This window comes from Callorhinus ursinus, unplaced genomic scaffold (assembly GCF_003265705.2).
Source record: "Callorhinus ursinus isolate GAN/ISIS: 27379988/994484 unplaced genomic scaffold, GSC_fseal_2.0 scaffold87, whole genome shotgun sequence".
In the NCBI taxonomy this organism is placed as follows: Eukaryota; Metazoa; Chordata; class Mammalia; order Carnivora; family Otariidae; genus Callorhinus; species Callorhinus ursinus.
Genome location: NW_027397149.1, coordinates 1,250,181 through 1,263,279, shown reverse-complemented (window position 1 = coordinate 1,263,279; position 13,099 = coordinate 1,250,181). Strand labels below are relative to the sequence as shown.

Genomic DNA, 13,099 nt, shown 5'->3' with positions numbered 1-13,099 from the left:
GCACCTCTTCTGCACCTCTAAATTCTGGGTCTAAAAGTGCAGCTGAGCCTAACAGTTACACACGTAGTCCCCAACTGTGAGCCTTATCAGGTGCTGCTGGCAAAAGGGGGCGAAGCCCTTGATGGTGGGAAGAAAATTTCACAAGCTCTCTTCTTGAAGCCCTGGGCAAGCGTAAAACAACGTACGAAGGTCCTCTCCCAACCCATTCGATTTTCTCCTGCCTCACAAGGACAAAGAGAAAGGACTCTTCTAGGCTCTGACACCTCCCCTGGCCCTCCCTGGCCTGAATACCAGACATGGACAGCAGACTCCCCCTTAAATAGTTGTTTATTGGCAGTGGGCTGGAAAGAGATGGAATTAGCATATACAGACAACACCACACACCAATGTCACGTGGGAGGCAAAGTGATGGGAAAGAGCAGCCTGGAGCCCCGGTGAGGCCCCCTCTTCAAGAGTGAGTGTGGGAGGGGGCAGGGGCTGGAGTGTTGAGGGGGCAGCCTTAGAACACCTCCGCTTAGTAGGCATGGTTAGAGATGAAGAGGGACTCGCTGGCTGCAGCCCCGGCCTGACCACTGGAGGTGTACTTTCCTTGGCAGGCGAGGCTGTTGGCCTAAGAGGGGAGAGGAGCCAGAGTGAGGTCTCATCAGAATTCCATCCGCCCCGACACCCTGCCCACCTCCATCCAGTCCCATCCTTACCAGGGCTCGCTTGACATACTCCTCCTGGGCAGCCTTCAGGTTCTCCTTCTTTCCACCCCAGGCCTTCAGGGCAGAAGCCTGCAGGGCTCGGCCATAGGAGAAGGTCAGGGCCCACGGCTTCAGCAGGGGGCACTTGTTGATGGCGTTGAGGTTGATGGATGCCTCCTCCTCACTCTGGCCTCCAGATAGGAAAGTGATCCCTGTAGAACAAGGGGTAAAGTGGGGTAAGTGGCTGTGGGCAAAGACCTGGGGATTGGTAGCAGCCTCTAGAAACTGACCTGAAAATCTGACCAAATGGGCTTAAAGATTACGGGTGCAGTTCATCTACCTCCCAGAGATCAAGAGGAGGATGTGGGTCTCACCAGTGACAGCGGGGGGCACTGTGCGGCGCAGGGCTGTGACAGTTGCCATGGCGATTTCCTCGTGAGAATATTTCTGGGTGCAGGCGTGGCCTGGGGTTACCATGTTGGGCTTCAGCAAAGTGCCTTCCAGGTAGATGTGGTGGTCACTCAGAGCCTTGTAGACGGCAGCCAGCACCTACAGCAGAGCAGGGCCAAGGTGGATTGGGGTGGAGTTGGGGGCAGGGTGGGGATGGGTCAGCCCCAAGGCCCCCGGCCCAGCTGCCTAGCCACCACACTGTCCAGGCAGGCAGGTACCTTACCTTCTCGGTTACATACTGACAGCGCTTCAAGTCATGGTCCCCATCAGGGAGGATCTCAGGCTCCACGATGGGCACGATGCCATTCTGTGGGATGAGGGACAGGGTAGCCATGAGGCCTCCTAACCTAGAGCCCACCTACAGCTCTCCACAGCCATCAGCCGAGATCTTCTGTCCACGATGACAGAGACTCATGGCTTCATAGCCCTCAGCGGACTGCAAGAGACAGGCATGTCCTCCAAGCCACCCACATAATCCCTCTTCTGCTCCTCTGTTCAGAGAGCCCTCGAGTATCCTCCATGGGCCCAAGCCGGACGCTTGGTGAGGATCCAGAACAGCTGCTGGGGGGGGGGGGCGGGGGCGGGGTATGTATCCTGACAGATGGGTGGCAGGCTAGCTGATACTCTGGAACCAAAGGAGGTGGGAGGTGGCCTGTTGGGGACCCATCGGCCCACCTGCTGGCAGATGCTGGCGTAACGGGCCAGAACGTTGGCATTTTCCATGATGGCAAGGGCTGAGGGGGTGTGTTCCCCAATCTTCAGGACGCAGCGCCACTTGGCAAAGTCAGCTCCATCCTTCTTGTATTGGGCACAGCGCTCAGACAGCCCATCCAGCCCTGGATGGGGAGTAGAAGAGTCAGAACATGGCGGAGGAGGGGGCGGGTGGCACCCGGAGGGGTAGGTCTGGAGGGCAGGGAGCAGAGAGCAGTTCTCACCTTGGGTGGTAGTCTCGCCATTTGTTCCTGCCAGGGGTACCACGCCCTTGTCCACCTGTGGGGGGGTGGGGTGGGCAACAACATAAGGTGGGGGAAGGGACCTCTAGTACTCCACTCTGCCCTCAACTTTCCTTAATCCCTCAAATGGTATCTCGCTTTGCAAACGTTTTCACGTAGTTACACTACCTGATCCTAGGAGACAAAATACATGGGGATGTGACTGGACAGAGCCTGGGCTCCTAGCACTTACTAACTCGCTGAGCCGCACACATCACTGCCTTGAGTTTCTGGTTTTTTTCTCTGTACGATCAAGGGAATACCGTGCTCTGAGAATTACAAGGATTAAAAACGCCAGGCAAGGGCGCCTGGCTGGCTCAGTCGGTGGAGCCTGTGACTCTTGATCTCAGGGCTGGTTGTGAGTTCAAGCCCCAGGTTGGGTGTGGGAATTACTTAAAAATGAAATATTAAAAACAGGCCAAGCGGGTCTCCTACGTTTCTAGCTTTCCTCACATATGCTTTGGAGGTGATGTGGGGCAGACCTCACCCAAGTCTCCAGACTCCCAACCCAACATCCATCGCCAGCCTACTACTCTGGCCTTCTCTCCCAGAGTGCTTGCTCACCTCTCACATCCTGAGACCCCGCCCCCTCACCTTGATGCCCACAACACCGCCCTTGGATTTGATAACTTGGGGGAAGGGACGCCCATCATCTGTCTTCTGGTAGAGCGTCTCGTGGAAGAGGATGACGCCCCCGATGCAGGGGTTCACGCGGTCGTCGGCGGTCAGCAGCAGCTGTCGGTAGAAGCGCCGGTTCTCCTCTGTGTTCTCAGTGCCGATGGACTGCAGCCGCTTGGCGATGCTCCCTGGGAGAGGGCAGCATACAGAAATAAGGGGGTCAGCCAGTCACCCTTGACCCTAGGCTCTCCTCCTACGGTGTCTTGCCCGTACCAGTGGACTCATCTGCAGCCAGGATGCCCTTGCCCGGAGCCACGATGCGGTGAGCGATGTCGGAAAGCTCCTTCTTCTGCTCCGGGGTCAGCGCTGGGTATTGGTAGGGCATGGTGCCGGTCAGTTCCTGGGCAAAGGGGGCAGACAGGGGAGGACTGGTTAGCGGGGGCTCACTGTGGGTCTTCCAACTAGCAGGGCCCCTTGCCTGGAGGTTGGGATAAAGGTTCCCTACCTCCCCTGCTCCATACCGGTGGGTATCTGGCCACTTCCTGTCCCCAGCCCTCCCCTACACCCAACTTCCCTATACTAGGCCTGCCTCCTGTACCTTTCCTAACACTGTCTGTTGCTGGGTGTTTCCCAGCTGTGGGTGGGGTGGCGTACTGGCATCTGGGGCAATGCAATAGGCCAGAGCCATGGACAGACGGGTCATGTAGAAGCCGGACCCTTCTGGCTTGCGCTCTGCCATGGGGTCACCTTGCCTAGAAGCAGAACCGAACCGGAGTAATTTAGAATTTAGAGGGGGTATGTAGGCAGAGGGCCCAACCCAAGGACCCGGAGAAGGGAAAGTTCTGTGATTCAAGTCACACAGCACAAGAGCCAGAGCTGAGATTAGAACCCAGATCTTCTGACTGCCAGGGCCTTCCAATCCACCCAAAGTCCCAGGGCTGGCCCAGGCTCCAAAGCCTCAAGGACATCCCAAGGTCAAGCTTCTCCACCAGGGTTGGGGGAGGGCGTTCGGAAAAGGGTGTTGGAAGAAAGGGTAGGAGGGTAATCAGAAGCCCAGGAACGGGCAGCAGAGGAAGCCCAGGCCGGGGTGGCGGAAATGGGTTAAGGTTTGCCGATCTCACTGCTCATACAGGGTGAGAGAATTGTAGAGAGGCAAGCGCCCCACCCCTTCCCCTGAAAATGCTCCTGTCTGCTCGCACGGCTGCAGCTGTTCCAAGCTCACCATCAAGGTCACCCAATAAGGAAAGACACGGAAAGTGTTAACTGGGCATCAGGCGCCTCCAAGGGGTTTCCCCTCCTCGCCGGGGGCGCCCACCTCCCAGGGCAGGGCCCAACCACGCTTTCCGGAACCCTGAGGCAGTTATATGAGCTGGCCCCCATCCCTTTGCTGCCTCTTAGGATCCCCGCAGAGGCAAAGGGGCCGTAATGCTTTGCACCTGGGGTCCCGGCAAGTAAAGGAGAGAGAGAACGGCCCTTCATCTCGTCCTGCTTCCTCCCTCGCCATGACGCAGCGCGCGGAGCCGCTGCATTGCGCAGCAAACCGAGCTCAAGCTGGAGAGGGTTGCGGAATCCGGGCTGAGAGCATATGTGTGGGTGGTAGTGGGACGCGGGAGATGCTGGGACCGGGGTTGGGGGAGGGGGGGTCCGGCTGCCGACGGCCCCCAGGATCCTTCTCCACGGTCCCTGACCTTCGCACATGGCGAGGGGCGCTCACCTGGCACGGGAGGGGGCGGGTTTGCGGGGTGCGGCGGTGGAGGGCGGCGGGCCGGCGAGCAGACTGAGCGAACGCGGCAGTCGTTACCAGGACCCTGGTTCTGCGACGCGTTCCAGCAGGAACGCAGCCTATTAAGCTCCGGAGGGGGCGGCGCAGGGGGCGGGCAGGAGGGAGGTGGTGCCGGGCTTTATAAAGGCACGGCGCCAGCCTCCGCCGGGTTTCTTCCCTTGAAGGGGGCGGGAGGCGCCCTGCCGTCCAATTGCAGGCGAGGATTAGTGGAGAGGCCGCCCCCGAAAGGCGAAGCCCGGAGGCGGCGCTTGGGCGGGGACAGCGCGGCGAGAACACGATCCCTCCCCCGGCCCCCTAGGACGTGACTCGGGCCACATCCTGCGGGTCGCCGGGGCCCTCCCCTCCCTCTCCCTCCCCCCCCAGTTGGCGCGTTCTGGGGCGCTGTGACTCAGCCGATTTGGGGCACCGGAGGAGATGGGGAGGGGGGAAGCGGGTACAAGAGCCTGAAAAGACGGAGGCTCAGCCTCCCCGCCCAGCCCCCGCCGGGCGGCCCGGGGCAGCCCCAGCTTCCGGCCGGCGCTGATGGCCGCGTGTGTCACGCTGTGGCACACCCGGAGGTCGGGCGTCGGCCGGCCTCGCCCGCAGACTCCCCTTGCGGGCTCAGGGGCGCGGGGCCACCCCTCCCTGGGTCACCCGCCCGCGCGGAAGAGCGGCTGCACTGGGAGGAGCCCGAGAGGGCGGCGGGGCAGCGGTTCCGGGAGGCCCGCCCGCGCGGGTGTCGGCGCCCCGGCCGCGCCCGTCGGGCTCAGGGGCTCTGGGTCCGGCGGGCCAGCCTCGCCGCGCGTGCGCAGGCGCTCTCCGCCCCGGGCCGGCGCCGACCGTCCTGCAGCAGCCACCGCTCGTCCCAGCAAGTCTGGGGATGCGGCGCCAGAAGCCCCGCGAAAACGTCTCCCTGGGACGTGACTTCCCCCTCCAAATCAAACCTGTCCCTAGCTGGTCAGCCCCCAGCTGAACCCCCCCACCCCCTCCGGCCCCCCCTGCCCCCCCCCCCCCCCCCCCCCCCCGCGCTGCGTCCCGTGGGCGCCTACCTGCGAGGAGGCAGAAGGAGCGGGCAGAGCCTGGTCAGCAGCGAGTGAGCCTGGCCGCTCCCGGGCTGGGTTATAAGGCAGCTCCCGCCCTCCCCCCAGCCCATGTCCGCAACTCCTCCGGTGACCCCTGCCCTTTCCTTGCCACGGATCCGCTGGCAGGGACCTATATTTAGGGAAACCTGAAGCCCCTGACATTCATGCCAGCGTGGGGCCTACAGTGAGGGAAGGGGGAGGAAGGCTTGGGCCTGCCCTAGTTGGGGGGCAGGGGCGGGCCCTGCCCACTCACCGGTACTTTGGAGGACATTTCCTTGGAAATCCAGTCTGAAGCCCTCAGAGGTTGTCAAGAGAAATCAGTCTTCGCACAAGAATCTATGGGGAGGGAGAAGAGGAAAGGAGACTCGGATCTGGGGCCCTCCCTGCCTCCTTCTCTATCCTCCCTCCCCTCTGGGCCCTGATGATGGCTCTTGTGATTCTGGGGAGACCATGCCTTTGGCGGGAGAGCAGATGCAGATGCAGATGCGATGCTCACCTCAAGATAACCGAGAGTCCATGGACACTGTGTGGCTGTGGTACCCCTATATCCTGATACTCCAGGCCCAAGTTCGTCCCATGAGGTGGTCTGTGGTGAGCAGTGTCTCCCACCCTCACCTTCAATTATAATAGTTTATGTGGCAAGAGGGAGAGGTGGGCAGGGTGACCTGCCAGAGCACTAGCCCCTCTCCCTCCTGGCCCTCCAAAGGGGCTGCAGTCCAAATGGCCAGGGGCTCTCTGAGTCCTGCTCTGCAGGGAGCCAGGCTCTCCGCCGCTGGTTCCCAGGCCGATGAGCTGGGCAGGCCATTTGTGGTTCCAGGGGCCTAGAGGCCCCGTCAGGGAGCGGGGCAGGGAGCGGGGCATGTGGGCCCCGGGGGCTGGCCACTCCCCAAGGGGCAGGGACTCCGGGGCCTCATCGGAGCTTGATCTGGAAGCAGAGACAGTTGAGGCTCTGGCAGTCGGGAGGCTGGCAAGCACAGGCACAGTCACAGAGCGGACAGCAGCGGGGACAGCTAGGGGCCCAACCCTGAGGGAGAGGAGAGAGGGGTGAGGGAGAGGGGCAGGAGGAAGGGCGACCAGTCCCCTAAGCTGTTTCCCTCTCCGGGGAGAAGGGAACAGAGAGGCCTGGGAAGCCACATTTGCCCAGTGGAACAGAGGGTACCATCTACCATTTCTTGAGAACAAATCAATTCCCTGTGCTGTTGAGAAATCAGCAAGGAGGCGGCGTTCCAAACAACTGAGCTCAGGAGCTGGAAGAAATTATTCAGGGGGTTCTTTCCTTCTTCCCATTTTATAGGCAAGGAGACTGAGAGATCAAGTAGCCCTGTTCCATGAAGTCCTGATGTTCAGCTTAAAGTTGGTTCTACTATATCCTTGTGGCCTCCTTCAGTTCCAAGTACGGAGACGAGGGAGAGCACACACACGTTTTCCTTCTATGATAAAAAGAACTTGGTTCTGTTTTCTTCCTTGGCATGAGACCAAACTGCAGGACCTCTTTCATTATTTCTGAGCACCTACTCCCTGCAAGGCTGTATTCATGCATGATTCTGAAAAATCTCCCAGTTGTCTTTGAAAATGGTAATTGGCAGATTTTTTTTTTTAATGTTTTCAAGAGTCCTCTCTCTTTTATTTATCAAACCTTGGGCAGGGGGCCTCTCCACAAAAGAGGAAATAGAGGCTCAGAGAGGGAGAGGCCCCTTGACTCCACTGCCCCCCAGAGCCAGAACTATCAGCTTCTTTCTGGGTCCGCGGGGACAGGGACAGTTCATCTCATGTCACCGGTGAGCTAGCACGAGGACTCATCCTCGGTAGGTATGTGAGATACAAATGAATGTCGAGTGAGTGGATGAATCAAACCATTTTCCCCTCTTTGGGCAAAGAAGAAAGAAGAGGACTCCTTAGCTCCCCGGGGGGAAAGAAGGGTCTGTCCCTTGTGACAGGAAGGGAGAACTGGTCTATTTCAGCCTACTCCTCTCCTGCCTGGTGACAGGGGTGATCTGCTACTGCTTCACGCATGGGCTGGAGTCAGGCCAAGTGGCTGGAGTGGGACACACCCCGGACGTGCCAGGAGATTGGCTCCTTGAGGCCTGAGGCCGAGCTAGCTGACAGTCCCAGTTGCACACCTCAATCAGATGCCAGGCCAAGCCAGAAATAGGGGAATGACCTTTGAAACAGCTGAGGTTTGGGGGTGCGCTGTCAGATGACTGGTGAGATCAGATATCACTAGGGGCTCCAGTGAGGGGAGGGGATCTGCTGGCTGCAGGGACAGGGGTCTGACCTGGGCTGGCGCTGCTGTCAGCAGGACTGTCTCTCGAGGAGGAGGCTACAGGCGTCATGGCGGAAGGGGGAGTGAAGCGGTTTCCTTGTATCTGACGAAGGAGTGGTTTGGGGCGTCTCTGGGGAGTCCCAGTTTGGGATGAAGTGGGCTCTGTGAGGTTTTGGAGGACCACACTGTCATTCTGTGCGCAGCACTGGTGGCTGAGAGAGGCTCTGCCACCCTCACCTCGAAGGAGAGGGTATTGAAAGCATTTCTGGGCTCTGTCCACTGTAAGGATTTAGAGCTAGTCATTAATAACTGTCTAATGGATTTCTGGACTCTCACAAGCAGCCATGTGGCTTCTGGAAGGAATCTGCTACTTTGGTACATAAACAAGAATGCCACAAGCCTGTTAACCCTTGTGTCTCTCTAGGCTCTGCAGCTTCGGCTTCGATTCCTTTCCCTGTGATTTTGTGATGGCCCGCCGTCTCTGGTGTCCAGAGCTCAGGCCCAGATTTGAATCAAATTCAGGCCCAGGTTTGGCTCACTCATGTTTTGAACCTCAGTTCGGTCATCTCTGAAACCAACAGAATGCCTGCTTCAGAGGCTCACGGTGGGGCATCAGGGGAAGGAGCTGAGCCTGATGCCTAGTACGTGGTGAGCACTCCAGAAAAGGCAGCGATTCTTGCTACAGCTCTCCGGCCCCTGCCCCGGCCAGACCTACTGGGTATGGGGCCCGGATGCCTGGCTTTGTGTCTGTCCCATCCGCACTTCTGATCACACACAGGGCTGAGAACCAACCATCGCGCTATGTATCACTTTGTTTCTCATGCTCTAACGTAACTGCCTACTTCCTCCTCTCTGTCCTTTGCTGCAGTGGAAGCCCCGTGTGGGTTGGGACCCAGTCCAGCTTCTTTCGCAGAGCCCCCAGGGCCTGGCACAGTGCCTCAACTGCACAGATCTTTAGTAGGTGAAGGAATGGGTGAATGAGTGAATGAGATCTTTGCCACATGCTTGGTGAAAGCCCAGAGCAGGCAGGTGTCTCCCCCAGAGAGGAAGAGAAATCTGGGTTTGTGTCCCGGCCTGGGCCTCAGGTAAGTCACTCCAGCCTCTGGAAGGCTGTTTCTAACAGCTGTAAAGTAGGCAAGAGCTTTGTCATATTTGTGGTTGTTACTGTTACTACAAAGAAACTGAAGAACAGGCACTTTACTGTACCTTGTGCCAAGACAGCTCAAGGACAGAATGGGATCCTGCCCTGCCCTGTGGCCATTCTAGAATCCTTCCTGGCTCCGGCAGAAGCCGGGTGGATCAGACCCTGAGGTCTGATATATATATATAAAATATATGTCCAGGTCTGGAATTCCCTGCACCTCACCCTGACCGAGGAGGAGAGGCCCAGACTGACAGAAGGGGCAAGGAGCAGCGTACCCCCAACAGGGGACCAGAAATCGCTTCGTAATTGAGCATTTCCTATGAAATAGGGAGTTTTTAGGACCCAGGGCCATCTTCTTTTTCCCCTTTGCCCCTTTAGCCTCAGTCCTGGGCTCCCTTTCCCAGCTACCCCTAGGAAACCAGAAGCAGATTTTTTTGTAAGAGGAGAGCCCCTTGCCCCATAATTTCCTTCAAAACTCAAAACATCTCCCGGGAATTTGACCAACTATGGTCAGCCCAAGTTATGAATTTGCTTGTCTTTCATCCTCCTGCTTTCCTCCTGGGGGGAAGGTCACCACTTCAAGGGCAAGAGCTTCGCTGTCTAAATCCGAGCCCCAAATAGGAAGGTGGTCAATTACATTCACCATCTTTCAACCCGCAAAAGCGAAAATGGCCTGCCCTCCAGGAGCCAGGCTTCTCCCTGAGGATTCTATTTCGACACACAGTGGAGCAATTTACTGTGCACCACTCTACTATGTAACATTGTAGAAGCGACTGAATCTCCCTCAGCCAACTCCTCTCCCTGCAAAAGGACAGAAATACTTCCCCCTCTACATGCACAGGCACGGAGAGGAGGTCAAGGTGTGATGTCAAGTCAAAAAGGGCAGGTAGCAGAAGTGATGAAAGAGTATCTGTGGCATGACCCCATCTTTGCCAAATACTGGTAGATAACACAGCAGTGACAACAGTCTACCAGTATATGAGGGCGCAAACAAAACATAGCAGCCTTGGTTATAGAGCTGGTTTACACGCTGACTGGTGCCTTCTTTGCATTTCTACATGCACGCTTTGTAATCAATGCTTTTCATACTCAGAACTATATATATCTAGGTTTTCAAAAATACCCAGCTCTCGGGGTTGTTGAGTAAACGATAATGTCAATAAAGTGGCACAGAATCTGGGGCGTCGTACTCACTCAGTGAACAGAAGGAGCTCTGTGTCGGGTTGTTTTTTCTTTTAACCACCATTTTCAGAAGCCAGTGTGCCCTCCAGGTTACACACCTGTCCCCAGCTGCCACCCTGTTTTCTGTCCTCCAAGTAGCTTTCAGCACCAGAAAGTATGCGATGTGCTGTTTATGATGTCTTTCTTTGGCTGTCTCCAACTGACCCAGTCTCCCCAGAGTCAGTGCTCAGCAATCCATGTTGTTGAACAGCACCAACAAAAGAAATGCCCAGAGAGGGCCCAGGTCAGGGCTCAGGGTGTCAGGGCTGGGACGGGAACTCACCGCTTTTGTGGGCTGGGGGCAGCAGGCGTCCAGGCAGTGGGCTGGGCTAGGCAGAGGGAAGTCGCAGGCTTCTGCACAGGTCCAGCAACAGTCCTGGGGCCTGGAGGCACCTTGCTTCCTGCAGGGGGAGCTGCAGTCGGTGCAGCCACCCTGGGCCTAGGAGATGCAAAGGGGCAGGATCCGGGCCAGATGGTGGGGGGAGGAGGTGGGGGGGACATGGCACGGAGGGATGGATGCGGTGGCTAAATGGCAAAGGAGCCTCAGGGTAAGGGCCTGCTGCTGAGGGCACTGACTGACCGCTTCCTCTTCCCCGGAGCCCACCCTTCGGCCTCCACCAGGCTCCTCACCAGTAGGCAGTGCCTAGTCAGCAGCACTACGCCGAGCAGCAACAAATAGATGCCCACAGCGATGAACACGATGGCAGGGATGGGGAGCAGCAGGGAAGGACTGCTGACGGGAGCCGGGGTGGGATTCCACGGGCTAGAGGAGGCCTGCACAAGCACAGGAGGAAGGGGTGACAAGAAGGTGGGAGGGGCTGCGGGGAGCACAAAAATACCAGGACGGACACCTGGACGTGGCTCGGATGAGAGGAGGAACAGCCATCAGATGGCGGGGAGAGAGTCGTTAGGACTACACTATCCTGTTCCCCAAACGTGACTTCTCCCAATCACCCCCTTTTCAGGACCATCGGTCCCTGCTGGTCATTTGAGAATTTTCCAAGACTGGTTGATCTTCCTCTCAGAATGCCTCTCCACACAGACCTATTGTCTCTGATTCCTCAGCCCCACTTTACCATCCCTCAGGCCCTAAATGTCTTCCAACCTGCAGTTTTGCCCCTTTCCACACCAGTTGTGTTGTGTAACCCTCCCTTCCTTACAATCCATCAGTATCTCCCACGGACTCAGTCCAAACTTCTTATCTCAGTGACAAAGCCCCAGTCTAGCCCTGCCTACCTCTCCCTCCCTCCTCCTCTATACTCCAGCCAGACTGAAGTCTCCCAGCCCCGAGTCTCTGCCCAAGCTGTTCCCTCAGCCTGGGATGCCTTTAAAGCCTCCTTGATTACTTGGCAAGCTTCTCATCTTGCCAGAAAGAGCGGGAATGTGCTCTCCGTGTGAAGTCTATTCCGGGCACTCTCTCACAGCTCTGGTCCTGAGCTCGAAGGGTCTCTGTTGGGTAAACAGCCCCCTCTCCAGTCTGGGCTCGGGCTCCAAGGCGAGTTTAAGGCCCTGAGGGGGCCGCTCCAGAAAAGGGAAAGGGGCCTAGGACTCACGTCCATGGGTCAGGGCAGCGCCAGTCAGTCCAGGAGCTGCAGAGGAGAGAAAGTCCTGGGTCTCAGAGGCTGAGAGGGGCCATTGGACTGGGATGCCCACTCCCCCCCCCTCTCTCCCGCCAACTCTCGCTTGGAGAAACTGAGGCCGAACGATGGCTCCTGGTCCGGACAGTGGGGATCGGGGGTCCGGGGATTCGGGGCGGCGTCCCCCTCGCAGGCCCCAGCCCGACCGGGCCACACCCCTGGCTGTCCCCGCACCCCGGCTCCCTCCAGTGACCGGTCCCCGGCGCCTGCACCCTCGGGGCCGCGGGCAGTTCGCGGATTCCGCGCCGCGCTCGTCCAATCGGCCGCCGCCCAGAAGCTCCCGCTGCGTCTGGCCGTTGCTATGGGGATCCGAGCGCCGCTCCTACGGCGGCCGCCGAGACCCAAATTCCTTCTCCCCGCCGCTCGCCGCTCTTCCCCGGCCGGATCCTCTGCGGCCGCCGGCCCCTCCTAGTCGCGGTCCTCTGGGTTTTCCCGCCGTTACTGAACGGAAAAGGCGAGTTCCCCGCTGCCACCTGCCCGGGTCGGGTCCTCATCCCGTGCTGGGTCCTGCGGCGCCGCAAAGGGAACACCGACCCGCCGGGCTGCACCACCAACGTGCTGGGTGACTTTGGCCAAGTCACTGAGCCGCGCGGAATCCATTTCCTCCTCTGTAAAACCTGGAAACTCCTGCCTTACGGGGATGCTGTAAAAATCAAAGCTAGCTTGTCAATTGTATAGCATTTTACTTTTTTTTTTCCCCCCTCAACTTTACCCCACTCATTTTTTATTGACTGTGCTCCAGTTTAAGACTTGGGCGGGTCTCCTCAACCTTTGGTCACTGTCTAAGTGATTTCCTGCCACCCACCTCAGATCTTGTCCCTTTTCTATTTTAAACCTCCGAAGGACAAAGTTCCTCCGAAGGACAAAGTTCAAATGCTTAGCCGACTGTCCACCTCATCCAGTCTGGGCCCGTCCTATCTTCCCTTTGTTCATTAACAGCATATCTCATCTAGGCCCGGCCTCCAGGGGAGAATAAAACAGATTTCCTGTCCTCATGGGGCACACATTCCACTGGGGGAGGAGGAGCAGATAATCTGTAAACAAATAAGTAAGACTGTTCCCTGTTCCATCATTCTTCCAGTCTTCCATCTGTTCAAGGTTCCTGAGCAAAGGGTTTCACAGCTCCACACATTTGCAGATACTGTTCCCTCTGCCTAGAACATCCTTCCCCTATTTCCCCCTGAAGAACTCCCTCATCCTCCAAGCCTCTGCTCAGTTTTGCCTCAGGGAGGTCTCCCTGCCAA

General features: G+C 57.9%; 2 protein-coding genes across 7 annotated transcripts; both read right to left on the bottom strand.

Annotated features, from left to right (window-relative positions):
• Nucleotides 1-309: 309 nt before the first annotated feature.
• ALDOA (aldolase, fructose-bisphosphate A) lies at nt 310-5,687 on the bottom strand. Of its 3 annotated transcripts, none has more exons than XM_073888188.1 (9): nt 5,558-5,687; nt 3,020-3,146; nt 2,723-2,934; nt 2,072-2,126; nt 1,812-1,972; nt 1,360-1,443; nt 1,061-1,235; nt 699-898; nt 310-610 (listed from the first exon to the last, which is right to left on the bottom strand). In XM_073888188.1, exons 2-9 carry the CDS (start codon nt 3,129-3,131, stop codon nt 515-517), a joined length of 1,095 nt encoding a protein of 364 aa, XP_073744289.1. In that variant the 5' UTR covers nt 3,132-3,146; nt 5,558-5,687; the 3' UTR covers nt 310-514. The 3 variants fall into 3 exon arrangements, with proteins under 3 accessions (XP_073744289.1, XP_025709818.1, XP_025709817.1); XM_025854033.2 differs by lacking the exon at nt 5,558-5,687 and adding an exon at nt 4,461-4,627; XM_025854032.2 differs by lacking the exon at nt 5,558-5,687 and adding an exon at nt 3,345-3,500.
• LOC112810427 (uncharacterized) lies at nt 3,478-12,532 on the bottom strand. 4 transcript variants are annotated; one of them, XM_073888190.1, is made up of 6 exons: nt 12,030-12,530; nt 11,772-11,807; nt 10,849-10,992; nt 10,502-10,657; nt 5,844-5,926; nt 3,478-3,498 (listed from the first exon to the last, which is right to left on the bottom strand). In XM_073888190.1, the coding sequence occupies exons 2-5, from the start codon at nt 11,775-11,777 to the stop codon at nt 5,888-5,890; spliced, it is 345 nt and encodes a 114-aa protein (XP_073744291.1). In that variant the 5' UTR covers nt 11,778-11,807; nt 12,030-12,530; the 3' UTR covers nt 3,478-3,498; nt 5,844-5,887. The 4 variants fall into 4 exon arrangements, with proteins under 4 accessions (XP_073744291.1, XP_025709820.2, XP_025709819.2 ...); XM_025854035.2 differs by lacking the exons at nt 3,478-3,498; nt 5,844-5,926 and adding an exon at nt 6,093-6,614 and having other exon boundaries at nt 12,030-12,532; XM_025854034.2 differs by lacking the exons at nt 3,478-3,498; nt 5,844-5,926 and adding an exon at nt 6,093-6,614 and having other exon boundaries at nt 12,068-12,532.
• Between the last annotated feature and the right edge of the window lie 567 nt (nt 12,533-13,099).